Source organism: Fusarium verticillioides, chromosome 1, assembly GCF_000149555.1.
Source record: "Fusarium verticillioides 7600 chromosome 1, whole genome shotgun sequence".
Lineage (NCBI taxonomy): Eukaryota > Fungi > Ascomycota > Sordariomycetes > Hypocreales > Nectriaceae > Fusarium > Fusarium verticillioides.
In genome coordinates this window covers 1,123,939-1,151,932 of record NC_031675.1, presented here as the reverse complement: position 1 = coordinate 1,151,932, position 27,994 = coordinate 1,123,939, and the positions used below count along the sequence as shown (strand labels likewise).

Below are 27,994 nucleotides of genomic sequence, written 5' to 3'. Positions count from 1 at the left end.
TTGGTGAGGAAGCAGTTTCTGACTCTGAATTTAGGCATAATTAGCCTTAGCCATAGTTGCCTATACGAAAAAACTCACTCCAAAATCTCATTGCCTTGCCTCGTTGTGAGCGTCATGTACTATAACAGTCTCGGAAATACAGTTTCACAATGCAACGGACGGGCCGTTGAAGCAGTCAAAGTTACACAAAATTGGTACAAGATTCTTACTCAATCGGGTATCTATATGCTGCTATATGTTTCATCATGACACTTGACCAACTAAATTTCTTCTTTCTCTCAACCACTCGGTATAGTTTTTAAAGCCACCACTCATGGCACCCGCCGTTCGTTTAACCGGTAGCACCTCTTAGTTTTCTCGACGCTGGTTCTCTTCGTCGTGTGAAGTAAACATGGCAGCATTATTACCTTCGCCGCTCTGTCCACTTGAGCTTCCACTTCGATGCTCAACGTGTCCCTTCTCCTCAGCCTCCTCAATGGCAATGAGAAGGTTTCCGTTGTTGTCATACCGTCGAGGCTCGACCTTGGCCTGCTTAACCACATCGAGTGCGCCCTGAAAACCATGCCCCACCTTCTGGAAGATAGTATCCATTTCTTCCAGAGATCGGTATGCAGTCTCAGGGAAGAAGAAGTAGACTGAAGGAACCATGATGGCGTTAATGACTGCAAAGATGACATATGTGTTGGATCCAATGTTCTCAAATGCAGGAGGAGTGATCATAACCACCAGCCAGTTGAAAATCCAGTTACTTGAGGTCGATAGAGCGTTGGCAGGCGCACGGATTCGAAGAGGTGTGATCTCAGCAGGGTACAACCAGGTCATGCCAAGCCAGCCAACAGCGAAGAATGAGTTGAACACAAACAAGAAGACAATCCCAATAATCTGACAAGCCCTCGCATCGCTGGAACCAACCCCAGCAAGAATCGCCATGGATGCACACTGGCCTGCGGCGCCAAAGAGCATAAGCTTTCGACGGCCAACCCGCTCAACCAGCCAGATAGCAGGGAGTGAGGCCAAGAAATATTCGGTACCGTTGAGAGCGGCCATGAGTAGAGGCATGTGACCAGTCATACCGAGTCCAGCATAAATGGTAGCAGCGTAGTAAGTAATCAAATTGATACCAGAGATCTATTTCGATGTCAGTAGCTATTTGATTCCTGGGACTTCATGGGTCTTACCTGTTGAAACATTTGGTTGATATAGGCAATAAGAGTTCGGTGGAGGTTCTTGTTGTGGTTTCGAGAGAACAAGTCTGAGAATGATCCCTTACTCATCTCTGCAGCAGTCTCCTTGATGGCCTTGAACTCGTTTTCCACATGTTTGCTCTGGACATCCTGGTTGGCAATGACAGCAATGACCTCCTTTGCATCTTCATCACGTCCCTTGAGCACAAGCCAACGAGGAGACTCTGGAAGGTTCATAACAAAGGCCATAATAATTAGACAGAAGACAATCTGGAACGCCATTGGGAAGCGCCAGCAGGCAGATGTGTCTTGCGCAAAGTACATGCCGTAGTCGACCCAGTACGAGATGGTAATGCCGAGTGTGATGAGCGCACCCTCGATCATTACCAGTTTACCGCGTTTATGGGCGGAGCAAGTTTCTGATTGCCACATTGGAACAGTAGATGTATTGCCGCCGTTACCAAGACCAGTGATGATTCGTCCGATGATGAAGTGTTCCAGAGTGAACGCAGAAGCCTGAAGAGCAGCACCAACAACCATGATTGTGGTACCGAGCATAATCATTTTCCTGCGGCCGAGCTTGTTACCAAGAAAGATGGTAGCAATTGCACCAAAGAAGCATCCCAGGTTGTAAGACGAAACAGCGATGCCTTGATAATTAGAGCGGTCCTTTCGAACAGCCGCCGATACTGTAGGATCATCGCTATGCATGTCGGGGAATTGCTCCATGAAAGGTGCCATTGTCAAGATACCACCCATAACACCTTGGTCTATAAGGATTATTTATTAGCATCTGTTTCCATGGCTTGACTTAGAGCCGTTGTGTATAAAGTGGCAGGTATTACCATAACCAAAGAGCAGGAAATCGGTTCCGGCAATGGTACTGATGGCATAGTTGAGGGCCTGGCCTCGAAGGCCAAAGTACTTCTTGAACATGATGAAGAGTTCGAAACCAATAATGTTTCTTCAAACTCAAGGTCACTGGGACGACAACAAAGGTTGGTATTGAAAACGGTTGAGGCCGGGGGATACTCGGGCTTATAAAGAAACGCAAGCTCGAGGGTCTTGCATGTCGTACTGCAGAAACAGAGTCATGTAAAGTAGTGCTCGACACTGGATCCACGGCCTCTGGGTGTCCACCCCCCAGGCCATGCGAGAAGCTGGTAACTGAGACAGACCTTGGCTGCCCATCCATTATTGTCTTGGTCTTGGCCATTTGTGATGGACCCATCGACGAAAAGTGATAGTGCCTATGACCATACTGTGCATACAATAAAGTATACCGAGATCCGCAGTCGTGTGCACCCATGGCCAGCAGGGCAATGATCCCTGCATTACGGCATCGTAAAGTTTTCAGGGCGTTGTGCGAACGAGTAAGTGACAGTTCAGCCCTGGAGGTAACTGTCTGGGTCTCTCGTATGATGCATTGCTCTGGTTCATTGACTGGCTACTGTTTAGAGAGTCAATATTATATCCTTCTCTATAATGTCACCTTGGAAACATAAACTCGTGGAGAAGGTCTTAAAGTTTACCTCTCGCCTCCGCAGAAATCGGACGAGTTGGGGAAGTAAACATGGGGAACTTTTAGAAGGCTGGAGCGTGGGGAATACGACGTCATCGCAAGTCCCTCTCAACTGAGGGCCCTTTCGAGGGTGTAAAAATCGGGGCACTCAAGGCGTCAGTGTTTTGTAGGCCTCTGATGGTCCCATTATTGTCGCATTTTCTGAGGTATTAGCCATAGTTTGAACTTTAGAAGTTTCCTGAGGCAGGCAGGAGCCTGTTGGCAATGTTTTCTCGAAATCGAAATTTAACGTCGGCTTGTGCCTTGATAGTCAGTTTGTGACGGATCTTTGAATCGTGATTGGGCGAGAGTAGGCAAACGAAGGAGCCAAGGCCCTTGGACAATTTAGAGAATTTCACAGGTTTCCTAACCTCGGATGAAGTCTTATCAAAAGTCCGGGTTTCTGAATGGAGAATGGAGATGAAATCTGAAGGAGAGGTTGAGGTTTCTACACGTGATCTTGACTCTGGGCAGCCCAAGGAAGGAACCGTGGAAATAGCATCCTTCTTGCCAATGTCTTGGTCTATGCTAGTATCGCCCAGTGATGAGGCTCTACCTTACCTACCTAGGTACTAAGGTAGGTACTTTACCCTGAGGTATTCTGCTTTCTTTGTGACCTTCAGCCTACGATGGCAACTCCAACTTGAAAGGAATGATATGTATGAGGTCTGCAAAACCACCATCATCACTCTTGATCAACGAGACTGAGACTACACAGTACAAAACAGTACACTCTTGAACAAATTGACCGTCAAGAATGGAATTGAACAGTCAGAAACGCACCATTTACCGCGCTTCAGTCCCTGTCACGTACACGCCAAGATCCAGCCTGCAGTCCACTGACTCCATCACAAACCCGCTGTAGACATCAACTGCCCAATCAGTTTAAATAGACAAATGCGAAGAAAAGGCCTCGCTGACCGTAACGAAGGACACTATCCACCGTCTCTGCCCGACCCTCCGCTTTCAATTCCCTTTTATGGATGATAACGGCTATAAAACGCAGAATTGCTAAACCCCAGAACCCCCGGACTGTTAACAGTTGACGTCATTCTCAACTCGGCGGGCCGAATAAGGCCAAAGCATCGTGATGGTTGCCCAGATGAGATGAGATACATTATCAATTCTGTGTATGTATCTAAGACAAGTGCCTACAGTCCTCGGGTTGCCTACAATGGTTAATAACATTCGGCCTCAACAAGGACCTCGCCATGAAATTCCCGAACTGGTCAGGTTCATCACAATCGATCGGTGCAACTGCCGGACGCCAGACCCTAAACATACGCCAGCCAATGAGGGTTTCTCAGAAGGGAACCGATTTATCATAGAGTCTTCAAACGGGAATGGACCATGTTCTCGTTTACGATGCAATCTAATTCTTTATATGTTGTTCCATGTTGTTCATTGGCTGCTTGGTCAGGCATTTAATAAGCCACTTGACTCCTTTGGGTAGCCTTCTTCAACCTCATCCAAAACAACTTCAAACGAGGCAAACAAGAGCCCAAGCACAGGTTTCAGCGGAGAGTAATATATTACCGGTAATGGCCCAATTCTATGCCATGGTCTCATAAGAGTACAAACCGAACTGCCTTGTGTCTATCAGCCAAGGGCCATCATCTACAACAGCTTAGAGACACGCATTACGTGCTGTTCGTCAATGTAAGTTTCTTAGAAAGAAAAACTAAAGATTTATCCTCTCATTTAATAGCTTTAGTCCCTCGTTTTGTGAATATTCGTTGCTTTTCCTCGGCCCTTTTGCAACAGGGTTATGAAGGCATCACCACTTACACCATTTGACGCCAATCCATTTTGAGTAACTGCTTATGTCTTCATCTTTAACCTCATGGTATCTACGATCTCTCAAGCCTTTATTTTTACAGGTCCCTGTATTTCATGCCACGATACACTCACGCGATAAACTCTCTCAGTCAGTGGCAGACATCAATGGTGTTAAACCTGCAAACCCATGTCACCAACGGGGCAAACGTGCACATCATTGCCCTGTTAGTTCTCCGCCATGGGAATCTGCCTGACGTAGGGATCGCGCCAGCAGTTTTTCCTTGCTGTTAAGAACAGGAGGGAGAGCAGCATGTAGAACCCTTGACCCTGGTTCATCACCAGAGCTGAATCATGCCAGGCAGCAGCAATACGGTAAAATCTCGAGATATGCGGAGTCCATACTGAGCCGCCGACAGAAAGGTACACTGCTGTACGGATACTGAAGCATCATCGTCCAAATTGATTCCCGAGAGCCGCTTATCACTACGATTTACCCTTTCTAGAACCTCGGTTTCACACAGTATCAATTATAAGGCCCGTCTGTTACACCAAGATCAAAAACCTGGATCGATAATCGACCCTCTTCCCCGTGTCACACTGCAACTCCGTTCATCGGATTACCCGTTTAGGAACGTCCGAAGCTGCTCTCAAAGATTACATCTGACGATCCTCCACATTATCATATTATGCTTCCCCGTATTCTCCTCATGGATAATGGTGGATACATGTACACGGGACGTGTGTTTCTGACTCGTAACTCGGATTGCTTACTACTTTTGGTAACAAGATCTCACGTGCATCAACTCGAGTATCTCCCAGCCATAATTGTCGGTATACTGTTTCACTCGACACATTGGCATGGCATATTCATCTCATCATTTCTTTGATTGTTTCCTTTCTACAGAATATGTAAATGTACAGATATCCATGCAATGCTTTTAATGAGATAAGCGACAGGCTAATCAGGCAACTCTGTACATGGATGGAGGTATTGTATTATAAGCAGTTCCCAAGAATAAAAACCCCAACGCGCCGATGACAATGCTTCCCGTCTTAAATTCATTTCCTAATCAATGCCTTCCTCGTCGTTCTGCTTCGAAGAGCTCCCTCTTCATATCCATAAGCATGTCTTCTAGCTGGTAAACCTCGTCGCGGCTAAGTGCTGCCGCCTGCAATTGCTGTAATCCACCACGAAGAGTGTCCATGATTGACCTTGTCTTGTGTGGTACTGGTGTTTCTTCTTCATCCTCATCTTCTTTTGGCTCGGCAACTTCTTGACCCTCCTCTTCTGCTTGTGGCTGATCCTCCTGGACCTCTTCACCTGATTCGCTAACATTTGGTAGAACTTCCATAGAGTCCTCAATGACTTCATCAGGCACCCGAAACTCAGGCTCTTGGCTTAGCGAGGCTGCAAAGGACTCTGTCACCAGTTGTGACATGAGTTCCTCATCGGTGTCACCGTCATCACGTGCATCGGTCGGCTTTGACGTTGTCTGGGGCGCTTGGGAAGATGAGCGTGTAGACCTTTTGGTAGGCGACGCCTGGACCTCTCGGTTTCGTAGCTCCTTGCCCTTTTGTCCAGCATTTCGTCTAGATGACCGTCGCACGGTTGGAATAGGCGAGGCCGTTTCTTGAGACGTTGACTGGCTATCTTCGACCTGCTCTTGTCCTGATGGGTCGGCCGACCGTCTCTTTTTGCGACGTGTCTCTGCATACACGGCGCTTCGCTTTCTCTTCCTCTTGCTACTAGTTTGGTTTGTGTTTTGGCTTTCATTCTTCTCTTGGCTTGATTCAACAGGCGTAGAGGGAACAACACTAGATGGCGAAGGCTCCTTAGTGTCATTCTGTTCTTCGTCGGCAGAATTGTCTCCTTGGACCTCTATGCATTTTTCGGGAGATGCGTCGTTCTTTTTCTTCTCAGGGGAAACAGAAACTGAGTTGTACTTGTCAAATGGAAGATGGCATCTTCTAGATTCGAGTTCCACCACAAATCTCACGAGGCTGCTTTCATCGCCTTCACTGAGCGCGAAAGATGAGTCTTGATTCTGGCTGTTAGCCACCTTAGACCCGCTTTCAACAGCCTGGTCATCAACGGCCTTTGCAGGGCTGCTCCTGGCATCCACAAATTCGTCGTCTGCAGACTTTGGTGTTTCCAGAACCTGTGCTGGAGGCGGGGCTGTTCGTTGAGGGCTTTCCAGCTGGCTGAGGGCAGGCGGTTCGATATGTTCCTCTTTGATCTCTTCCACATCTTGGCTGGGTGGCGCATCTGGTAGTACCTCCGCGTCTTCGGCCACCACCTCCTGACTACCAAGACTTGAGGGAATGACCTCCTCCTTCTTTGATGATTCTGCCCTCCTCCTGCGTCGCTTAGACCGTGTGTTCTTACCAGAGGTCTTGTTCTTAGCAGAAGGAGTCTCCACCTCAGCTTGGTCTTCATTAGTCTGTTGACTGATGGAAGGTGAACCAGGTGGCGAAGAAAACTGCCAGTTGACGATCGAGTCTCTAGCCTTTGATCGGGTTTGTATTTCAGATAACAGAGGGTTGCGTCTCGGGTCCGGTGGTGATGAAGGTGGGTCGTTCAAGCCCTCGAGATGAAGAGCTTGGCCACGTCGAGGAGTGGGTGTCAGATTGATGAACTCATCGTAGGAAGCTGCGCGTTCAGGGGTAGTTTCGAGTCTGCTGGGTTTATGTATCTCAGCATCCTTGGAGCTCTCCTCGATCGCAGCCTTTGCTCGAGTCCGTGGGCTCGATCGGATACCGGGATACAGGGCGGCATTTTCTTCTTGTCGCTCACGGACTTCCCTCTGCCTTTCAGTAAGATGTTGGGACTCCTCAAGCAATGGTGATGAGACAATTGGGGCAAATTGGATCTGAGAGTTGTCATGGCGAAGACGGGGTGTAGCTGTTCGCTTAGCCGGTTTTGTCTTTGCAGATTCAGGGGTGGCATCTCTGCGGCGCTTTCTAGTCGTCGCACCCCTAAGACTCATCTTCGATATGGATGGTACAGGTGAGGCTGCTTGCTCAACACCTTGCCCCGATGACTTGGCAGATGATAGAGCGACGAAGCTCAAATCTTCCTGTGTATCGACAAAGGTTTGCGCTTGGGCTCCGAACTCGCCACTGGAATGTTCCATGCCAGGGAATGAGACATCAACTCTTGGCCGTAAGGAAGCTATAATCGACTTGAGGCTCTCAGAGCAGTCCAGGCTCTCTTCGTCCTTTACTAGAGCGTTCCATGTCTCTGCCATCTTGTTTACGACGTGACGATGTTTACTTCTAAAACCCGCAGCGACAAGAGGCTCGACTGTGTCGAGGACCTTGTCCTCCAATCGACCGAGTGTCAATAGCTGGCCACAAATGTTATCCCACAGAGTCCGCACCTGGAGATAATTAGCATATAAAAGAGTGCACCCATTGGAATGACTTACAGATCCAGAGACAGGAGAATCACTGCGCAATAACTTATGCGCTTTTTCATCCTGGATCCATGGACTGAGTCCTGTTTGCAACTTGGGGAGAGTTTTGATGCCATTTTGCGAAAAGGATGCGACAATGAAAGCGTTGACAGCCTCAAAATAGGCCGCCATCTTTTGATCATTGCATTCGGCCTCGTTTTCGTAGAAGTATTTCATACTCTGACCTTGAAGTTGGTAAAGATACTGGAACGGGTCAAATGAGGAGGATCGTGAAGCCGTGGGAGGGGCACCCCAGAGTCGTCGCCGAGCAGCCTCAACAGCCTGACGATCTCGGGGTAGTTTGGCAATTTTGAATAGCGCAATCGCTACCGCCAGCGCCATCTGGTTTGATCTTTCAGAATCCTCGAAGAAGTTGTCTGTAACAATCTTGGAAAGAGGCTCTACAAGACCAAGGGCGCGACCTGAATCTCCAGACTCTTGAGCGATGTGGTCAGATAACAAGTTGAAAAGAGAGAACCATTGTTCTTGAGGGAGCGTAGGGTGCGAAACAAGTCCTCGTTCGAGAAGCGATACTATCTCCCGGTATTCAGGTCCAAGTAATCTCTCGCTGCTAGGTGGTAGCGAGCCGGATGGCGATGGGTTTTGATCTAGCAAAGTACGAATGTTCTGAGCAGCGAGAACCCATGGACCGTATGGTGAAAGAGCGTCTCGCGGCAAGAGTCGGAGCATCTCTCTAGACAGCTCTACGCGAGCTTTTGAAGATTTGCCTTGGAAGAATGGATCAAAAACAGCTAAGAAGCACTCGGCAAGATCTTCATCGTCAGCCAATCCTGGTGGCTTGGAACAAAGTATGGAAAATAGGTGATAAAGCGGCGTCTGAACAGTGCCGTTTGACTTGTCAGTGCGATCAATCCGGCTAGGAGTTGAAGCAGGCTCAAAGGTATTAGCAAGAGACATGGATAGCTTCTTCTCCGTGAAGGGGAGCAGGCCAAGGTTGCGAACAAGGACATCGACATAATGCCTGACACTCGACAGATACTTTGTGCCTGCAGACTCAGACCCTTCAGGCAGCCCGGTTGACCACACCTTGGACAACAAATCGAAAGCTTGGGCGATGAATCTCGCTGTCTCGTCAGTCACCTTGATATCCTTTGCCGAGGCGACAGCAATAGAACCAACGAAGGCTTGCCAGAGTCTATAGGCTAAACTTTCGGTATTAGCCAAGTCGTGGAATTTCTTCTCCAGAATTGGTCCAACAAGGCCAAAGATCTTCTCCGAATTCCGGCGAGCCCATTTTGAGTCGATTGAAGGCAGCTCCTCAGGGCTTATAGGGGCAACATCCTTGATCCTTTCGTCTTTCCAGCTTCTCGGGGTCGAAACGTCGAGGAGTCCGGTCACAATTCGGGTCGCTTGCGTTACGGAGTCAGCAGAAAACTCGGCTTGCGCATCGAGCTGAACTAGTTGTTGCGTGATAGGTGCAAGGATAGTATCCCAGGCAGCGTCGATCCATGTAACATCTTGACTAGGCCGGAAGGCATAGTAACACAGGTTGCAAATACCACCCATCACTGTTCTGCGAAGCTTCATGGCTTCCTCTGACTGCTTCGAACTGAATTTGCGCCGGAGTTGGCTTGCTAGGGGTTGTGCCATTACACCCAGAGACTTTGGGGGCAATTTGTTGCTGGTGATTGAAAGATAGACATAGCGATTCCAGCCGTAGTTGGCTTCCAGTTTAGTCTGCAAATCGGTACAGTTGAACGAGTCCTGCGCAATCTTGAACCATGGAGCAAAGTGTTGCCATCGACTGAGAGGGCATTGCAGGAAAAGGGTCACAGCACCCCAGATCTGTGGAACAGTTGACAAGAGTTGTTTCTCTTTGAGCATAGTGTCGAGTCGCTGGATGTAATACTGAATATAGATTTGTTTGTCCGCCGTCGACTGCAGAATCTCGGTCACCTTGCGCATCACAGGCTTCTCATTTCGCAGCGAAAAGCCAGCTTCCGTGCCCAAAAGAATTGCTTGTGCTCGAATGTCTCGAATCGGAGTAAGCATATCGTTAAACAAATCCTCTAGCCAGGCCGTGTGGACAGCCATATGGTTTCGAGATTGCTTCACAAGACGCTTGTAAATCTGGATACGGCCCATGATGATACTCTTGCCAGTCAAATGATCCTCGATGTTGTGCAACGATGTGACTAACCGACCGACTCGATCGGAAGACATGACTTTTGGTGAGAAGGACTGGAAAGCAACGACTTGCATAAGGTGGCGTGCCAAGTCCTTCGAGATCCCTGGGTCCGAGAAGCATCGAATGCAATGGTCGATTATGAAGACGCCGAAGTCTGATGTGAGAGAAGAAGCAATGGCTGGAAAATGCAAAAAGGTTGTTAGAAGACTGAGGGCTTGGAATATGAGAGAAGAGTCAGGAGACCCTTCATCTCTTTTGGATTTGACATCTCGTTCGATAAAGGACATGAATAAGCTCATCTTGTCTTGTAGGGCAACCCGGTCTGGTAGGTTGTTGGAAGCCTTGAGAGCACGAGAGAGCATCATGTATGCATCGAGTCGCGAGTCCCGGTCGGAACCGGCGAGTTGTTTTATTGTCGAGTCCAACATTTCGGCGATACTAATCTGGCTTGATAGGCCGTTGGGATGGCCATTGAGAGGTGAAGCAAGAGGGTTGGGAGACGGTGACGGCTTCAGGATACCCTTCACGGGCCTTGATGAAGCAGAAGGGGTCGTAATCGGTGACGATCTGAAGAACTTGGACGCTTCTCGATATTCGGTATGGCTTGACCATTCGACCTTCTTCCTTGTCCGCCTTGAGCCTGAATTGGTGTTGGTTGCCCCGTTCGACGATGGTGTATTAGCGCCTGGTGGTGTCTGAAGACTCAGTCTTGGGTCGATGGGACGACCGACTGAAGCCTTCATAGGAGCTAGTTTATCTGGAAAAGATTCTCGAGGAGGAGTTGGCGGTCGGGGAGAAAGTTCGTCGAGGGTGGTGGCCTTGGCTGAAGATGCCATGGCTGCCAGGCAGCGTTGGCGATCTAGACAGCAGGGAATTGGCCGAGAAACCACTAAAAACGCATGCGAATATTAAGGAGATTAAGATTGGAACAGTGGATTTTGCTGCGACTCAAAAAAGTGCAAGCATTTGTATATTATCGCAAAGAGAACGAACGAGTCGGTGTAAGTGAAGATGGTGATATTGCGTAGCGTTGAGGACTTTGAGTAACTAACTAGGTACCTGAGCCTGGAGTATTCGTAGGTAAGTAAATGCTTGACCGATCCGCGCTTCAATTCTCCAGGCCAACGCGCGAAGCGAACGCGATTTTTTAGATGAGCAACCGCGAATCAATTAAAGATTCAGGGACCGTGCGCGTCAGACGCCCCAGGATCGGCCCCTGTCTGTCGCCTAGAGGCGTCTTTCATGGCTGAGGTAAGCGAAACTTTACGTGTTCCCGTTACAGATCAGCACCCTGCTGTGTCAGTGAAGCACATGCCAGAACAGGTCGAGAGAGAGCTACGGATTGGACCTCACCTCGATATTGGCCTTGTCATTAGTAAAGTACAAAATTTACATAAATAGAAGTGAAAGAGCAAACATGATGTCCTATCGCGCTCTAAACACTTGCCAGATTCTCCAAAACTACCTCTAGTACTCCTTCTTAAAATGCAATAACACGTTTTGTTAGTGGCTGATGTCCAGTTTCCATCATCTTCTCCCCGCTCATCTTAAACCACCACACCTGCCGTCAACATCCCCCTCTTCACTCATCATCAAATCATCATGGCCGCTCAGCCAGCTTTTGGTCTACCCACAGGGGCTCAGAAGCTCAAAGAGGTCACGGAACTGGTTGAAGCGCTCACCGAAGATCTCGAAGAAGATCAGTTTCTTCCAGATGGTGAGTCTCCTGACTGGAAAGAATAGCAATGCATCCTCTCCTAATGCTGTAGACAGACCGCGCCTTAGCTCTAGAAAAGCTTAAGCTATACAGTCGAGACCCCAGTAATGCCGAACCTCTCTTCTCGGAAGCAGTCAGTGCACCCCTGTTCTCATATGAGGGTCAAATGATTTGAAGTATTGCTAACTGTTGTCAGGGCTTCACTATGCTCCTCCGCCATGCCTATGATAGACCATCTACCAAATCAGCTCGGGCTGCACTGAAGGTTATAGCTAATTTGATGCTTCTCGTCCCTCCTACGCGGCATATGTTTGTCGACAAAGGTTTTGCTCAGAAAGCCATCAAAGAACTAGACACTGGAAATTATGATGATGAATTTCTCAATTCTCGTATCTTGTTCCTGACCACATATGAAACAAAGATCGACCTGAAGGAGCTCCTCGATAAAGATAAACTGGCCGATCGCATTATCAACAACCTAGCAAAGCATGCAAAGGAAATGGACACCAAGGCCAAGGCTGACCCCATGCAAGACATGGCGCTCACCGAAACCGTAAAGCTCTTGTTCAACGTTACACATTGGTGTAAAGAGAAAGCCTCATTATTCAATCCTGCAGTCCCTCATCTGATAGCTGTACTGTTCAAGGCTGACGTTTCCCAAACGAAGCCGCTTGACCCTCCGGTCGGATTCATCATTAACGGCTTCCTTAATCTTGACCTGAATACCCCAGAGAACCAGGAGGCTCTTCACCCCAAGGGCGATCCTGAGAGGGTAGTATCTAGGGTGATTGACATTCTAGATGTCTCCATTCGAACAATTCCCGACAATCAGAAGGATGCTTCCATTGTCCCAGTCCTTGGCCTCGTAAGGTCGATATACGAGCATGCGCCTGATTCTACGAAAGCGTTCATTCGCGAAAAGCTCTTGCCAACGGAGCAGGAGAGAAAGGATGTTCTGGGCAAAGGACACAGCTTATCAGCCAAACTACTCCAAAACAGCAACAACGCCATGGCCCCGTCATTGCGCAACCTGATCCAACATGTGCTCTTCGAGCTGTCTGATAAGGATGCCTCCAAGTTTGTCGAGAACGTTGGCTACGGCTTTGCATCTGGCTTTCTTTTCCAAAATAACATCCCTATTCCAGCTTCGGTTGCAGAGGCTCACGGCGCTGGTGAGGCGGCCAAGGAGCAGAAGCCTGTCAACCCCATCACTGGCCAATTTGTTGATGCTGAGAAGCCAGTTGACGAGCCTGAGATGACGGAGGAAGAGAAGGAGCGAGAGGCTGAAAGACTCTTCGTATTATTTGAACGGTAAGTTCACACTTTCTATCTACTCACTTGTTGCACAGAGCTAACAGGCATTTAGATTGAAAAAGACAGGCATTATTGACGTTCAGAACCCGGTGGAGACCGCCTTGAGGGAGGGTCGTTTCAGAGAACTCAGAGACGACGAGGTGGAAGAGCTTGATTAGGTAGTGAATCCTAGCGCTCTCTCTTCTCATTATCAGCATGTTGAAGTCTGGCACTTTGGTCATACGGGCAGTGATCTCATATCAAACGGAACCTTGCAGATTACCAGGAACAAAAGAAAGCATAGATGCATACATTAGTTTAGGAGTCTTCGTTAACAAATGACAGTCTTATTGTAACAGAGAATTTGGCCAACGTATCATATCAAGTGGTCGATAAGGCAGTCGACTATTGTTCATTCTCAAATGTAGTATATTCCCCGATCAATGACTGTAGTCTCTCTCTCCCACCTCCATCCACCTCACTTACCTGCCAACCTACTTTACGATCCTCCAGGTCGCACATCCTCTACCGCTTCGGCTCTTAGCAGTTGCCATCACTGACAACGCCTCGGGTTATTTTTTTATTTTCTTTTTTCAAAAAAAAAAAGAAAAGAAAAAAGTCAGCCCTTCACCTTTTCTTTGCCCCATTTAATTCAGTCAGGTATTAACTATATTTATGAGTACAGGTGAATCTCATCTCACCCTTATTCTAAAACAAAGTCAGAGTCGCGCAACATCATCCGCGACACGATTTTCTTACAACGAGCAAACTCACACAAAGACTTAACTCTCAAGAAGACATAGGTGTCGCAGCGCCAAATCTTTCCACTTCTCTTTCACTCTTCACCAAGATGCCGCCTTCCAAGTCTAGGCCCACTGTCTTCTATGCACGCGATAAGTCCCCTGTGGAGGAGCACAACGGGTAAGTTCTTAGGCTTCATACTTCGACGCAGTAGTTACACTTGCTTATATGAAAATCCTAGGCCTTGTGCTAGTATCGAGGGGGATGGTGATGAAGATGAAGAAGAAGAGCTCATCCCAAAAATTACTTCTGACCTTGTGGACTATGCGAGTTCCGAAGAGGAACTCAATTCTCCTGAGCCTGAGAAAACTGAACAAGACTCTAAGCCCGAGAAGCGCGCTCCTTCGCCTGGAGAGGAGAGCGACGAAGAAGCCGCAGATGCAAAGGCGGCCCCTCCAGCCAAGCGCCAGCGTCGGTCGCAAGTGAACAGTTCAGCTCCACCTCGTCGTTCTAAGCGTGTTGCATCCACTGCTAGCCTTCAGGATGAGGATACTTGTGGCGCGGAGAAAAAGAAGCCCGTTGCTGGAAAAAGAGGTCGCGGTCGTCCTCCAGCCATGACAAGAGTGACCAAAGCTGAAACAGCCTCAGAGAGAAGCCCTCCTGCCAGAAAGAAGGCTACGCCTAGCGAGTCTACTACCGAATGGGAGGTTGAGAAAATCATTGATTCTCAGGTTGACGCCGATACCAAGGTGCTTTACTACCAGGTCAAGTGGAAGGGTTTTGGCAACAAGGAGAACACTTGGGAGCCTAAGAAGAATTTGAGTAAATGCGCCAAGCTCATCAAGGATTTTGAGAAGGATCAGTGAGGGGGCTATGATGGTATGAGCTATGAACTAGTTGACAGCAATGGGAACTTTTTGGGAATGAATCAGATCACTGGGCTATGGTCATGGGGACAACTGAGGGAAGCATCTATCAAGGAAAGGTCTGGCGACAATTGCTTTATGGGAAGTGAACCACTGGATTCAAAGCGAGCGAATGGGAGAAGTATCTAGATGGAATTATCTCGACGATTACTTCGGGGCAGCGTTATCAAAGCCTTTTAGCATAGGAGAATGAAGCTCTAGTACTTCTTTGTCGAGACCGGGACACCTTCCATTGAAGGATAAATAAAACACAGGTTTTCTTTATGCAGAATGTACTGATTGCGACGAGTCTGACTTCTTTTTGTGCTACACCATTGTTTTGTTTATTTTGCCCGCCCTACGACGGTTTACCCCCATGTCACATCTTCATTCTTCCCTGAACAGAGTTGAGAAACCCAGGGCCGCTCCAGCAAGAGGAAGCAGACTTCGAACCAGGTTCAAAACTCCCCATCTTCTGATCAGCGTAGCCACGTCCTCCTGTGAAGCATCCAAGGTTCCAGCAGACGCCTTGAACAAAAGGTCGTTTGTTGAACTCATGAAGATAGTGGTGAAGGGAACGATGGAGACCGTCAAAGCAGCACTGGCAGCTAGTCCCTTCCAGTTACGGCCTTGCTGGTCAGCTGTATATGCGGCGTATAGATAGGCGATTGCTGTTGTTCCGGCAAATTTGGGCATGAGAGCGAATCCACGGTTGAAGAGAACCTGCCAAACGGAAACACCAGGGGGCCCTGGTAGTTGCAGAGCAGCTAGGATGCCAGCAAGTGAAATAGAGGCAATGAAACCTAGAATAATCAGTCAGTGTTCTATGGCCTGATTGTATAGTCTTACCGGATGCATAGGCTGAGCCAGTGATGCCTGTGGCGGTGGCCACGAGAGAAGGAAGAGGGATAGAGATGGGCATTTTAAGAGTGGTGAGGTCAAATCAAGCTTCGTATAAAATATTTCAATTGTTCTGAAAGCTACAATAAGTTGATGCTGCTGAAGTCATCGTCATATATATCGGCGAAAAGTGGAACCCCGTCCGGACCCGGAAACTATCGCGGACTTCCTCAGATGTCCGGCCGCGTCCTTGTCTGTTTCCTGCATCGTTATTGATCAAAGACCCTCGTTCTCGGATCAGGCCGATTGGTCAAATGGCCTGTGTTATATCCTTATTCGGTTGTCGACCTCGCTTGGCTAAACGACAACCTTTCCCTTGCGGGCAACAAACCCATGTAGGGTCACTTCTTGAGACTCGTCTCTGGTATCAGCTTCCGTCCACGACGACACGAATTTGAAACCAGCCTTTTTGAGGACGTTTTGACTGGGAGCATTTTCGCTCAGCGTGATGGCTGAGATGCACTCCTGTTTGACCTCGCCGTCCTCTTCGAGAATTGTGTTCTTGTCCACTGTGAGCTCAACTTCGTTCCTTGGGAGCGACCACCACTCATCGAGGTAGACTTTCACAAACTCAGACGCATAGCCTTTGCCCCAATTCTCTTTCAGAAAGATGTATCCCAGAGCCGGCCAGCCTAGTTCACTCGACCATACGCAGGTGCCTCCTAACCCGATGGGCTCGCCAGTTTCGATGAGGGAGATGAGCCAATCGTACCTCTCGCCGTCCTTTGGAGGCAGGCGAAGACTGAGACTCTTTTCAGTCTGTTCCATTTCAATATCAGGACCTCCTTGCGACGACCATTTCATGCTATCTGGACATGTGCGAAGAGTTCGAAGAAACCCGAAGTCATCCTCAGTCATGTGACGCATCGATAGACGTTCTGATCGAAAAGTTCTTCGTTCATGATTTGGTGGAAGTGGATAAACGGGAAGTGTTGTCTTGACTGTTACAAAGTCAATCGAGGAAGTTTTTGTGGATTCCATGTTGAAAGTTTAGGGTAAGTTGAGTTGATTGCGGAGTTGACTATCGTGAATGCAAGTCTGTAATCGTTCTGATCCTGAGAAGCTCTAGACCTCATATATCTTCCATCTCCCTCCGTTTTCACTCCGAGATTGTCTGTACTATGTGTAGGTACTTTGTCACAGAATTGTGAGTCATGGGCTATCACGACCGTTGATTGTGAGTCGAATCAGCAGGCTTCAATTTCAGGTGTGACAAAAGTACCCTCGGAACCCAACAATTGGGGCAATATTCGCGTTCACTACGTATGCCTTCATAGGCGTTAGATGGCTTGAAACTGGAATCAGGGTACGAAAACTCACTAATCAAAGAACTGTTAGAATTTCTCTATTTTATAATAACTTTATCTAACCATTTCTTAAGTTCAAAGTCTCAGTTTCTAGGCATCCCCAAGCCTGTTCAGCATGTCTGGCCTAACTAGAACCGTTGAGAGTCAATAAGGCTAGCCTCACTCAGCCTTAGGATTGCAATGCATGCTAATTTATGCAGGGAACTTGATAGGCAGGAAGGGAATCAGGGTCGAGACAAGAGACAAATGTCACCCAAAAAAATCTAAACGTCACTAAACTCAAGTCGGGTGGGGCCGCGCCGGCACTTCCTCTGTCTGTCTGCTACAGATCATCAACTCTGGGTCTTGCTTTAAGTTAAACTTCAACGCATATAACGACTTCAACGCCATGATTATTTGAGACAATCACTGCGGCAATCTCGGCTTAACTCACCAACACAAATATTCACTCATTATTGGCCATTATCGCCCAGAATGAGCTCCCGTGAAGGCCGTCCGGCCAAAGTACTCAGCTGTTCAAACTGTCGCACACGCAAAATCAAATGCGACAAGATACAACCGTTATGCGGTCAATGTTCTCGCTTTGGCCTCGACTGTGTCTTTCCCTCAAGAAAACCAACAAGACGTGCTCCAAGGCCTCGCCAGAGTGAATTACTCGACAGGATCAGTCGTCTTGAGAGCATCGTCAACCAGGCCGACCCCGCCAAACTGAAGCAATTGGATGAGGGGGACATCCAGAGTCTCCGAGGCTCAACCTCACTTTCGGCAACGCTGGATAACCGATGTGATGAGTCTCAAGCAGTAGCAGCGCAGGCTGCCAATTTAGAGACTGGCGAACAGTATCTCGGTTCGGGCTTTTGGGGAAACTTATGTGCTGAGGTTGAGGGAATTCGACAAGCGTTGAATCAACCTTCTGAGGACAGTGACGATGAAGAAGAGGGTGAAAGCCCGGAGTCAGTAGATATGGCATCTACGGGTCCTTCGGGCTTCTTACTTGGAAACTCCGACTACACATCGAGGCAACCGCTAATACACCCTCCACCGAATATGATGATACGGCTCTGGACCATTTACACCCGCAATGTCGATCCTCTCATGAAGATTCTGCATCGACCAACCATCAGCAAACATTTCCAAGCCTACATCGAGTCACCGACAACACACACATTCACTCCCGAGATCAACGCTGTCTTATTTGCCATCTACTTCTGTGCAGCTGTTTGCCTGACACCAGAATCATGTCTGAAGCAATTGGGTGAAAATAAAGAAATTCTCACAAGACGATACCGTGTTGCGGTGGAGCGGGCACTCGCCGAAGCGGACTATCTCAGCACAACCAAGATCGAGCCTCTGCAAGCCCTGACGCTCTATACAAGCATGATGCGTGTTCATTTACACGACCGGACATCTTGGGTTCTCACATCACTTATTATCCGAATTGCCCAAGGACTCAACCTCCACCGCGATGGTGATGGTCACCGTTTCACACCATTTGTCGCCGAGATGAGGCGTCGTCTATGGCATTTCATCGTTGTTCTCGACATCCGCGGGTCAGAAGACCGCGGTTCTGATGCAATACTTACCCGGTCAGGTTTTGATACAGCAGAGCCCACGCCTATTGATGATGATGATTTTGGACCTGATTCTATAGGTCCCTTGATACCCAAAACAACGCCTGCCGACAACGTTGTATGTTTATGTACTGCCATGTGCTCAGGCATCTTCGGCTTCATATCGCACCCGCATTACAGCCCTCGAGGCGAACCGGAGCATTTCTTATATACCGAAGAGGAGCTGATTTCTCATATACGTCAATTGGAAACCAACTTCATCCACACTGCCAAACCTTCCCATCTCCCCTCTATTTACGCCTCCGAAATTGCTCGCATCGTCATTCTAAAGCTTTGGCTTAATATTCAATATCCTTTCACCGGTGGACCAGCTCCCGACCGACCTCGAGTATCAAAGGAGACCATGTTGCGCACTGCGATCTCGATTATTGAGCTGCGAGAGCGTATGACAAAGAATCAGTGGGAAGATCGGTTTGCCTGGTGGACAGACACTTATGTGCAATGGCATCCTCTCGCGGTTGCATTAGCAGAACTCTGCGTGCAGACAGAGGGAGAGTTGGTAGACAAGGCCTGGGTGGTCGTGGAGAGAACATTTCCATCGTCACGAGAGCACATTGCAGATACAGCGAAAGGTTCACTTTGGCGACCTATCAAAAAGCTGCTCAAGAAAGCGAGAGCGGCGAGAACTGAAGCGCTTCTCAAACGTATGGATTTTAACTCCAGCATGAACCTGGACCCTGCAGCAGCTTTCATACCCCCAGCTATGAATAATATGGCTCAACCATTGCAGTATGGTACAAACCAACAGATGAATATTCCTTCATCTGGGCCAGGCTTGGCAGCACAGTACGACACGAGCAGTATGGATCCCTCAATACTGTTCGATCCACCAGAAACATTGAATCTCGACTTTGGTATGGGCTTGGAGCAAGGCGTGCCTATGGAATGGACATATTGGACAGAATTTTTCAACGATACACAGATAGAAACATCTCCAGGGAGCGGGACAGGCGAGTCGACATGATAGTTCACAATCAATAGTCTTTGTTACTTTTTAAATCCCAATCAATTGTTTTCACACCAGGCAGCATCCGCATGCTCAGAATTTTTGGTTCATTCAATGCCCGTTTTATTGAGCAAAGTCAGTTGATATTTCCATGATCCGTTGTAACACCCGCAGAGCCCCAACCGTCCTCTAAACCGAAATCATTCTAAGCGAAAGTGGAAGGTCGCTTCGCGCTGAAGAGCTTCTTGGTGTTCTCCTTGGTGATGCGGTGGGGGAGAGGGAAGCTGAGTCCCTTCTGGGTCAGCTGGCGGATGTAGGGTCGCTTGATGTCCTCGGTCTTCTCAATCTCGACGACGCGGAGGATCTGAAGTTTGTTAGTGACTGTGACGACTACCTGAGCGGCAGAGTTGGACGTACGTGGATGGACCTGAAACGAGCACGGTGGCGGGCAGCCATGTCGGAGTAGAGAGACTCGACAGCATCTGTTCGGGACAGCTCACGGTACTCCTTGTACATGTTGTGCGTGCCGGAACGAGAGTCATATCGGATCCAGATGCCAAAGTTCTTGACCTTGAGGGGGTGCTTCTCGTGGATCTGATTATCCCAGTTAGCCTGGCCATTGTTTCCCGTCGTGTGGATTCTTGCTACGTACAGTCTTGACGCTGACAATCTCACCAGTGGCCTTCTTGACCTTCTTGAGACCGCGCAAGAAGTACCAGTATCGGGACTTGGCGACCGTCTCGTTGGGAGCGAAGATGGTCATGCGGTAGAGGGCGGGGGTAGGGTTAGCCTCGGTGGGCAAGTGGCGCCCAATGACCTCGTATTCCTGAAGACGGCCTGAAGACATTGTCAGTATGAGACGTTGTAGGTGATAGTGGTTGGTTGTTGTGATGCCGCAAGCCGAGCCGGAGGATCAAATGGAAATTTCGAGTGCGTGGTGCTAGTGCCAAGTCGAGGTGTTGACGAAATTCGAAATTGGCTCTTGGATCAAAACTTTGACACGCCCGCTTCAGCAAACAGATCGAAAATTGTGTGAGCAGTCGTCGATGTTCTGGAGCAGCTGAGAGGTGATCCTTCGTCCTTCTGTCCCTTTCGTAGCGAGTTGTGAAGAAATATCGAAATTTGTTTCTCGTCGTCATAATCCTCCGGCGGGCGGCATCGTTGCAATCGAGCGCATAAAATAGAAAAACTGCTTACCCATCTGTATGATTGTCAGTGGGTTTCCCTGTATGAGTCCTGGTATGCACTTACGGTGACTTCTGGTGATTGACTGGAAGGTTAGTAAATGGCAAGTTTGCAAGATCGCAAGATAAAAAAGTGTGCGATTAGGAGGGCAAGAGCCAGTGGGTCGTACCTTCCGGAGGGCTTAGGCCCCGTTAGCGATTGGTCGACCGATTCTCCACTTCAGTAAAGCGTCACGTGCGGCATCGAAGAAGGAGCTCTGGACGACAGTGGATCCAATGGCCAATCAGAAACGTAGGCGGGCAAGTCAAAGAAGTTGGGAAGAGAGAAGATGAGTTCAACGATTGAGTGAGAGGCCAGTTGATCGACTTGTAACATCACAAACTTTGGTAATACAAACTTGGACGTTTCGCAACCTTGTCACTGGATCATTTAATCAATCATTAAACCGCTATCATCCATTTCGATTTTTGCTCATGCTCAATTTGAACCATCCACAGCACTCTTACTGACCATAAGATCCTGCGTGTCTAATACAGGAACCATGAACACCCTCTTCGATCAGTTTGCGGAAGCTCATTCCCAGAAAAATGGTTACAAACTTGCGCAAACACTATCGCCAGTAGCTCCGCCAGATGACCCTCATCGCCTCATGGCTGTTTGGCGTAGTACGAATTCTCACAGCGTTAAGGGCGACATCAAGCACTTTGTCAAGAGCAGCACATCCCATCGACGGAAAATGAGCCATGATGAAAGCACGGGCTGGGTTGAGGTGTACACCTCATATTGGAAAGCTATTGCTGAGATCTTGGCGGGAGAGAGCGGAAAGGTATGAGGCTTGTATAGCTAACTCTGAGAACACCATACTAATTCTTGATATAGTCTACGTGGACTAAAGTATATGAGGCATGGAAGGAACTGACCTCAGTACTCATACGCGGATACAACTCACACAGTTTCGAAGCGTGGACTATCCCCTCACTCTATATGGTGGGCAAGTACCTACGATTATTTGCGATTAAATCCGACGAGGAGCGCCAACCGAAGACTTTTGACAATGGCCCTGGAGCTTCGTTGATATCGGACGATTTCGACCCAGAAACGGATAAGCAACTTCAATTAAGAGACTGCGAAGGACATCTCAAACGCATCTTTTCGCTTTGTCTTAATGACAGGTATGATCATCATAGTCTTGCACGTTGATAATGGCTGATTGCGTCAAGAGCACCCCTTGAGGAATCACGGAAATGGGGTATCTACTTCGTTATCAACCTTCTTTTCAAGACCTACTTCAAGTTGAACTCGGCTTCCTTGTCGCGAACTATCCTTAAGACGCTGGCTGTGTACAATGACAAGGGCGATATGCCGCCTCTGGAAATGTTCCCAAAGTCCCAGCGAGTGACTTTCAAGTTTTACGAGGGCGTATTACTATTCCTTGAGGAGAATTACAATAAGGTGAGTGTACAGCTACTCGCCAATGTCACCATCTAACAATATTCGAGGCCGAATCCCATCTTAATGAAGCGTGGCAACTATGTCACAAAGACGCTCTCCGTCAATCCGAGTGAGTGAAGTATCGACACACGCTGTGAAGCGTTTGCTTATGTAGATGTAGACGAATCCTGACCTATCTCATCCCTTGCCGCCTCCTCACCAGTCATGTCCTTCCTACCAAAGCCCTTCTCGAGAATTATCCTCGTCTACAGGGACTCTTCCTGCCTCTGGCCAACTGTATCAAATCCGGTAACCTACAAGCCTTCGATAAGGCTCTACAAGATGGTGAGGCTGAGTTCGTCAAGCGGCGTATTTACCTTACCCTTGAGAGAGGCCGAGACATCGCCTTGCGTAACCTGCTACGTAAGGTCTTCATTGCTGGTGGCTTTGACGAACCAAAAGAGGGCGAGACGACCCCGGTTCGCCGTACAAGAATACCTGTGGCCGAGTTCCAGGCTGCAGTTAGCATGGGAAGCGGCCATACGGTCGACCCGGATGAAGTCGAGTGCATGCTGGCCAATATGATTTACAAAGTAAGTTCACGGATCCCTAGTGTGGATAAGGCGCTGGCTGCCTTTCCGGTCCAGTAACTTCTTGGCCCAAAATGGTTGAGAGTTGTCGTTGGCATCTGCGTGGCAGTCAGTTGACTATATAATCGTCACCAAATTGCTGCCTTAGCCAAGTGTCTGCCTGGGGCATTGAAGCTCTTTATCTACACGCCCTCCACCTCAGCCTTACAAAGATCTGAGTCACTAACGTTTGTTTGTTTAGGAACTTATGAAAGGTTATATCGCACGAGAACGAGGCATCGTGGTATTGTCCAAGAAAGGCGCCTTCCCCGGCACAGGATTGTGAGACTGCAGGCTAAGGCCATTGGCTAAGACACGCCTGACGGACGTATGAGAAGCTTCAGAGCTTAGCTGCATTTCTTAAACCGACGACTACTACTTAAGAGACTCTAGTAGCATGAGGCAGAGTGGATAGACACCGAAACCGTCAGAATGACGCTGACGCCAACAAATCGTAAAGCTTTTTCAGCTATGTCCGTTTTGCATTTGCTTTTTCAGCCCAGCTCACAGTTGCGCTGATTTGACCTCCTTGCTTGTTCCGGCTGTCTTTGCACCATATTCACGCTTGAGAATAACACCGTGAACCACCCTTGCGTCTCGCAACTTCGAGCCTGCACCCTCGTCCTTGCTCTTCCTCAACTATTGATGCTTCAGAAAAAGCACCCTTCCATGCATCTACTTACTCGATAGCCATGGTCGGACAGTTCGGGCCTTTTGTCAAAAGCGAGACGTTGTTGAGCCCCCCACATTTCACACTCGCAGTTTGCATGGTTCGCTTGCTTCCTCACAAGTTAGATCGCACCTTATCCGACAGCGTGACTCACAACCGGGGATCTCTTCCGTTACAAGCGACTTGTGTTTCACGATGTGACTGATCCTTGGCGAACCTTGTTGGACGCCACATTTGACTGTTCTCAACAGGACTTTTGGAATCTCACTGAAGGAAGCACAGCGAACAAAGTAGTGTAAGCCATAAAATGTATTTGAAAGCTCGCTCTGTTCAAGTTCGTGAAAACGAGCGTCGTGAATAATAATACATATTTTGGTCCATCCATCTCAGATGACAGTCTTGGTATCCTCAGCACAAAATCATCGTGAAAAATCCAATATCAAGCAACAGGCTCGCGTGCAGCGTGGCCGAAACCCCAAAACCCCTGCTCCAAATAGTAGTCGAACCCTCTAGGGGTCTGTAAGAATGATAGTTGTACAGAAAAGAAATGTCCACGCCAAATTTCAACCGTTAAAACTCCGTGCATAAAGCATCAATAAAGTGCCTGAACTCCACCCCAATATTTCTTTAGTTTTAAGGTATCTGTCAGTACTGTGAAGTCGACGCCTTGTATCGGAGAGAAAGGAAATTCATGTTTCATTAAATGGGAGTAAAATCACCGCATATAAGGAGGTGCATTAAGAGAAGTGGCGGTTTGAGCGAGGAGTGTTTCTATGGCCTTGTTAGTGTTTGCTGTGAGATAGATGCTGAGACTTAAAACTCACTGTGCGGTTGAGATGTCATCGACATGATTGCAAAGAGCGACAAAAAGATCGAAGAAAAGTTGAGTACCGCCGTTATACATCTCGAGTTGCATCGTACCACTTCGCTTGAAAGTGCTTCGTGAACGAATGATGAGAGCAAGATAGTGAGCTCGTAGCTTGGAGTCAGTATCAGGAGTATTGGCGTAGGCATATCTTGCCGAAGCAAGGATGGTGCTGCACTGGATGCCGGACTCTGAGAAAGTTATTAGTAAAAAGTTGAAAAGGGAGATACTATAAAACTTACGAAGTCCTTGCTTTCGTAGCGACAGCTTCTTCAACTCATCAAGACCATACTTCTCTGCAGCACAATAGATGACAGTATCCTTGAGAAGATCACCATCGATGCCACGGTGATAAACTGTGCTCTCGACAGCAGCACGCTGTTCCTCACTGGCAGCTTCAAGTTCGTACGAGTTACGACGTTTGTTGTGAACGAGACGGGGAGTGTAGTCTCCTTTGTAGAGGAACTCGAGAACAGAGCTGAAGATCTCGGGTTCTTCATCGGGAAGAGAGATGCGTTTGCTGGCGACGTCCATGTACCCATTTCGTAGAGCATTGTTAAAGAAAGGGCTAGTAGCAAGAACGTCTTCGTGAGCGGCGAAAAGACGTTGCTCGCTGCCAACCACGAGAGTGACTATAGGTGAGGCCATGTTGTTGCTGAGTCGTGTAAGTGACGATACAGGGACTGAAGAGAACAGTGACTTACTTGTCCATCATAGTATCACCACTGGCACTGGTCATGGAAGTCATTGTTGGTCGCCGATGGCGAGACTCATGTCTTCGCTTGGTGATACCACTGTCTTTGCTGAAAGAAGAACTCGATTTGCTGGTCTTGTGGCTTTTTGAGAAGCTCTTGCTGGAGCTCTCATGGCGTCTGGAAGAGGAGAACATGTTGATAGTTTTCTTAAAGGAGGTTTCAAGTGAAAGTGATTTTTTAAAATTATTGAATGATGGGATCCTTGAGTTGTTTTATACTCGTTGGGCCGATAACGTGGATGGCGAAGCAGGCAGAGACAAGAACGAGGCAATAATAAAAGAATGAGGCAGATGAAAGAAGACGCCGTAAGAATATCGTTGGATGTTTTGGAAAATTGAAACCTACCTCAGGTTCAAATAGTGATTGGAAATGATCACTCTTCTGATTCGTCTCAGGATACAAGAACAACTACGAGATGGGAGAAGACACACCATCTTTATAACTCGAGATGGATGCCCCGTGCGGAACAGTACGAGATGGGCTGCCTGATGCAGTGCTACCCCCGCTAATGAGCCATCCATTCCATCCATTTCTCCTTTGCATGAGGCGAGTCAGCCCCGTCGGTGGTGATAGGTAGTGACCCAGACGCGTGTGCTAAGAGGGGGGTACGTGTAGAGTGGAAAAGTGGCCTCGCGATATTGACGCCAGAACACGTGACACTAAAGAGAGTGTTTTGATCAATTAATGGGTGTCTGTTGTTAAAATATGAGCAGGGATTGAATGGGAGTCACAGAGGAAAAGGGGCTGGGAAAAGGAAAAAACAAACGAAAGCATGGGCTTAAAGGTAAGGGGGCCTTGTTAGCGGTTTGACTTAATTGAAGCCGACCAAAGTCTCGGGGAGGGCATCCTAACAAATTAGGGACTGATAAAGCATGTGCTTCCACTGTTGGTGGTGCTGGGATGACTAATTATGGGGACCTTGCGTGCTGAATGGGGAACGCCTCAAGGCAGAAGCACTCAAGCTCATGGGACTGCATGATAACGCATGCTCGGCTAAGGAGCTGCAAGGCTCTTGAAATATGGTCGAGCCTCGTCATTTTTTGCATCATTTGAATCGTCAGCTCTTGCAGAATCAATTGAGATCAATTGACGGTCCTGCTCAATCGGGTTGATGATGTATGGCCATTACGAGGCCTCGTTGCCTATCTAGTTCTCACGACTTCACATAACAGCTTCTCCCCTCCAAGCACACTCTCGACCACAAACAACTTTTTGCCCTTTAACCCCATGCTGTTTTAATTGATAGTGGATCTTTTAGCCTTTCGTCGGTGGGTATGATTTGTGATTTAACCAGGGGAACCAAGGTAAGGTACCTGACATAGCTCCCAACACCTCCACACTCGATACAGCCTGTTGGGTTCTAGTGACCCTTAGTGCGAGGCTCGGATGAGAAACCTCCCTGAGATTTGAGGGCATCGACCCTGACAATGCCCGTTATACGGTTGACCGTGACGGCATTTCCTGTCACACACACTTAAGATCCCTGTACGCCACGGCTGCAGATGACCGATAAGTCCCGAATTCACGCCAGAGAACTCGAGACTTGGACGTTTTGCCCCTCAACTTGATCAGTTTCAAGTCGACCCTCTCCCTGCATTGTTCACATCTTCTCCTTTTCCTAACAAGTCCTGTTCCCGTGCCCGTGTTGCAGCCGTCGAGATGGACTGCGCAAGTGCTTGTTTGCCCGAGACTCTCACCATGGCTTCGTTGTGAAGTGCCCCGCGGATCTTTTGGCGCTCCACTGGGAGTCCAACCTGTTGGCATCGCTGAAGCAGTTCCTCGCCGTGATTGGCAGGTACAAGCTCATCTTTTCCGGCTTCTACTATGTATATCCCCGGTGGCGCATCTGGGAATCTCTTGGCTATCATGCTGAGGTTGGTCCAGCTGTCCAGGTGGTTTCGGAGAAATGGCCAGAGATATTGATAAGGAAGCCACTTCTGTGGATATAATGCTTGGAGCATTGCTCGGACGTTTGTAAAGGGTGTTTCCAGAATAAGACCGTTAAGTTTTATATTGGGAGGGAATTCGCCTTTGGCTGCTAGGTTAGTTGCAAAACCACAGCCAATGCTCTGTCCCCAGAGCAGTACTGTTGGTTTCTCTTGATCAGCATTCTCTGATCTACTTTCATGTAATTGAGCTATCCATTGTAATGCTGCTTGTGAATCAAGATTTATGCCTGGTTCTGATGGTCTATCATGAGATGTCCAATACCCTCGATAACTGAGGCAAACCAGTGTGTAGTTGACTGAGGGCTCGTTATCATGTGCTCGCCGTATGATCCAAGAGAGATCAGGTAGTCTGGGTGGTAAGGACGATGCATTCCCTATAAAACTGAATAAGTCACCGTGCAGTTTCACTTATAAGATTGGCAAACCTTGAAAGTAGAGGATATAAACTGGGTGCTTTGTTTTACCAGCACTCGCTTGAGATACTGGGGGAACATCTGCTACACACAAGGCAATCTCTGTTCCATCCAATGACTTAATTCTCTCTTCCCTCCATTTCACGCGTCCACAGTCGCGGGAGAACTCCTCAATGGTCAAACTCCGAGAATTGGGTGGTAAGAACGGATTATAGATGATCGTATTCTGGAACAGAACCATCATCAAACACTTCCAACTCCACAAAGCTACAAACAAGCCAGTAAACACCAACGGCGGCATGAGAAAAGGCGCAACATGCAGGGACCTAGCGCGGCCCAGATGAGGCCTCATAGTTGCATGTGTACATATACGCGGCCGAGTCCTTATGCAAACGCCCAGCGAGCGCATGGCCGATATGGTGATGGCATGCGAGGCCATGGGAGCTGAGCTGGCGATCAAAGAAGCAACTGGCAAGGGGAAGGAGAAACGTGGATTGATGTAAGTAGTTAGGTGCAAGGGGTCCAGGTT

The 27,994-nt window shown here is 48.2% G+C and overlaps 11 protein-coding genes across 15 annotated transcripts; 4 read left to right on the top strand and 7 right to left on the bottom strand.

Annotated features, from left to right (window-relative positions):
• Positions 1-181: 181 nt before the first annotated feature.
• On the bottom strand, positions 182-2,780 carry FVEG_09589 (hypothetical protein). Of its 2 annotated transcripts, XM_018898619.1 has the most exons (4): positions 2,717-2,780; positions 2,030-2,634; positions 1,179-1,954; positions 190-1,128 (listed from the first exon to the last, which is right to left on the bottom strand). In XM_018898619.1, the coding sequence occupies exons 2-4, from the start codon at positions 2,118-2,120 to the stop codon at positions 349-351; spliced, it is 1,647 nt and encodes a 548-aa protein (XP_018756535.1). In that variant the 5' UTR covers positions 2,121-2,634; positions 2,717-2,780; the 3' UTR covers positions 190-348. The 2 variants fall into 2 exon arrangements, with proteins under 2 accessions (XP_018756534.1, XP_018756535.1); XM_018898618.1 differs by having other exon boundaries at positions 182-1,128; positions 2,030-2,780.
• Positions 2,781-5,395: 2,615 nt separating this feature from the next.
• FVEG_09590 (hypothetical protein) lies at positions 5,396-11,259 on the bottom strand. Its single transcript, XM_018898620.1, has 2 exons — positions 7,953-11,259; positions 5,396-7,904 (listed from the first exon to the last, which is right to left on the bottom strand). The coding sequence occupies exons 1-2, from the start codon at positions 10,962-10,964 to the stop codon at positions 5,595-5,597; spliced, it is 5,322 nt and encodes a 1,773-aa protein (XP_018756536.1). The 5' UTR covers positions 10,965-11,259; the 3' UTR covers positions 5,396-5,594.
• A 201-nt stretch (positions 11,260-11,460) lies between these two features.
• Positions 11,461-13,514, top strand: FVEG_09591 (hypothetical protein). The gene is made up of 4 exons (XM_018898621.1): positions 11,461-11,845; positions 11,902-11,978; positions 12,042-13,156; positions 13,212-13,514. The coding sequence occupies exons 1-4, from the start codon at positions 11,731-11,733 to the stop codon at positions 13,315-13,317; spliced, it is 1,413 nt and encodes a 470-aa protein (XP_018756537.1). The 5' UTR covers positions 11,461-11,730; the 3' UTR covers positions 13,318-13,514.
• Positions 13,515-13,988: 474 nt separating this feature from the next.
• On the top strand, positions 13,989-14,745 carry FVEG_09592 (hypothetical protein; the record flags this gene model as incomplete). The annotated part of the gene is made up of 2 exons (XM_018898622.1): positions 13,989-14,059; positions 14,121-14,745. The coding sequence occupies 2 exons, from the start codon at positions 13,989-13,991 to the stop codon at positions 14,743-14,745; spliced, it is 696 nt and encodes a 231-aa protein (XP_018756538.1).
• Positions 14,746-15,171: 426 nt separating this feature from the next.
• Positions 15,172-15,706, bottom strand: FVEG_09593 (hypothetical protein; the record flags this gene model as incomplete). Its single annotated transcript, XM_018898623.1, has 2 exons — positions 15,172-15,587; positions 15,634-15,706. The coding sequence occupies 2 exons, from the start codon at positions 15,704-15,706 to the stop codon at positions 15,172-15,174; spliced, it is 489 nt and encodes a 162-aa protein (XP_018756539.1).
• A 275-nt stretch (positions 15,707-15,981) lies between these two features.
• On the bottom strand, positions 15,982-16,665 carry FVEG_09594 (hypothetical protein; the record flags this gene model as incomplete). Its single annotated transcript, XM_018898624.1, has 1 exon — positions 15,982-16,665. One exon carries the CDS (start codon positions 16,663-16,665, stop codon positions 15,982-15,984), a length of 684 nt encoding a protein of 227 aa, XP_018756540.1.
• Positions 16,666-17,073: 408 nt separating this feature from the next.
• FVEG_09595 (hypothetical protein) lies at positions 17,074-19,787 on the top strand. The gene is made up of 2 exons (XM_018898625.1): positions 17,074-17,143; positions 17,192-19,787. Exon 2 carries the CDS (start codon positions 17,466-17,468, stop codon positions 19,584-19,586), a length of 2,121 nt encoding a protein of 706 aa, XP_018756541.1. The 5' UTR covers positions 17,074-17,143; positions 17,192-17,465; the 3' UTR covers positions 19,587-19,787.
• FVEG_09596 (60S ribosomal protein L20) lies at positions 19,402-20,898 on the bottom strand. 4 transcript variants are annotated; one of them, XM_018898627.1, is made up of 5 exons: positions 20,820-20,898; positions 20,766-20,769; positions 20,221-20,561; positions 19,986-20,162; positions 19,402-19,932 (listed from the first exon to the last, which is right to left on the bottom strand). In XM_018898627.1, the coding sequence occupies exons 3-5, from the start codon at positions 20,413-20,415 to the stop codon at positions 19,774-19,776; spliced, it is 531 nt and encodes a 176-aa protein (XP_018756543.1). In that variant the 5' UTR covers positions 20,416-20,561; positions 20,766-20,769; positions 20,820-20,898; the 3' UTR covers positions 19,402-19,773. The 4 variants fall into 4 exon arrangements, with proteins under 4 accessions (XP_018756543.1, XP_018756544.1, XP_018756542.1 ...); XM_018898628.1 differs by having other exon boundaries at positions 20,221-20,405; XM_018898629.1 differs by having other exon boundaries at positions 19,507-19,932; positions 20,221-20,405; positions 20,820-20,883.
• A 151-nt stretch (positions 20,899-21,049) lies between these two features.
• FVEG_09597 (protein CSN12) lies at positions 21,050-23,344 on the top strand. Its single transcript, XM_018898630.1, has 6 exons — positions 21,050-21,579; positions 21,633-21,925; positions 21,974-22,205; positions 22,253-22,314; positions 22,366-22,777; positions 23,016-23,344. The coding sequence occupies exons 1-6, from the start codon at positions 21,295-21,297 to the stop codon at positions 23,097-23,099; spliced, it is 1,368 nt and encodes a 455-aa protein (XP_018756546.1). The 5' UTR covers positions 21,050-21,294; the 3' UTR covers positions 23,100-23,344.
• Positions 23,345-24,220: 876 nt separating this feature from the next.
• Positions 24,221-25,237, bottom strand: FVEG_09598 (hypothetical protein; the record flags this gene model as incomplete). Its single annotated transcript, XM_018898631.1, has 4 exons — positions 24,221-24,254; positions 24,308-24,539; positions 24,591-25,003; positions 25,053-25,237. The coding sequence occupies 4 exons, from the start codon at positions 25,235-25,237 to the stop codon at positions 24,221-24,223; spliced, it is 864 nt and encodes a 287-aa protein (XP_018756547.1).
• Positions 25,238-26,201: 964 nt separating this feature from the next.
• Positions 26,202-27,904, bottom strand: FVEG_16620 (hypothetical protein; the record flags this gene model as incomplete). Its single annotated transcript, XM_018905865.1, has 2 exons — positions 26,202-27,240; positions 27,478-27,904. The coding sequence occupies 2 exons, from the start codon at positions 27,902-27,904 to the stop codon at positions 26,678-26,680; spliced, it is 990 nt and encodes a 329-aa protein (XP_018756548.1). The 3' UTR covers positions 26,202-26,677.
• Between the last annotated feature and the right edge of the window lie 90 nt (positions 27,905-27,994).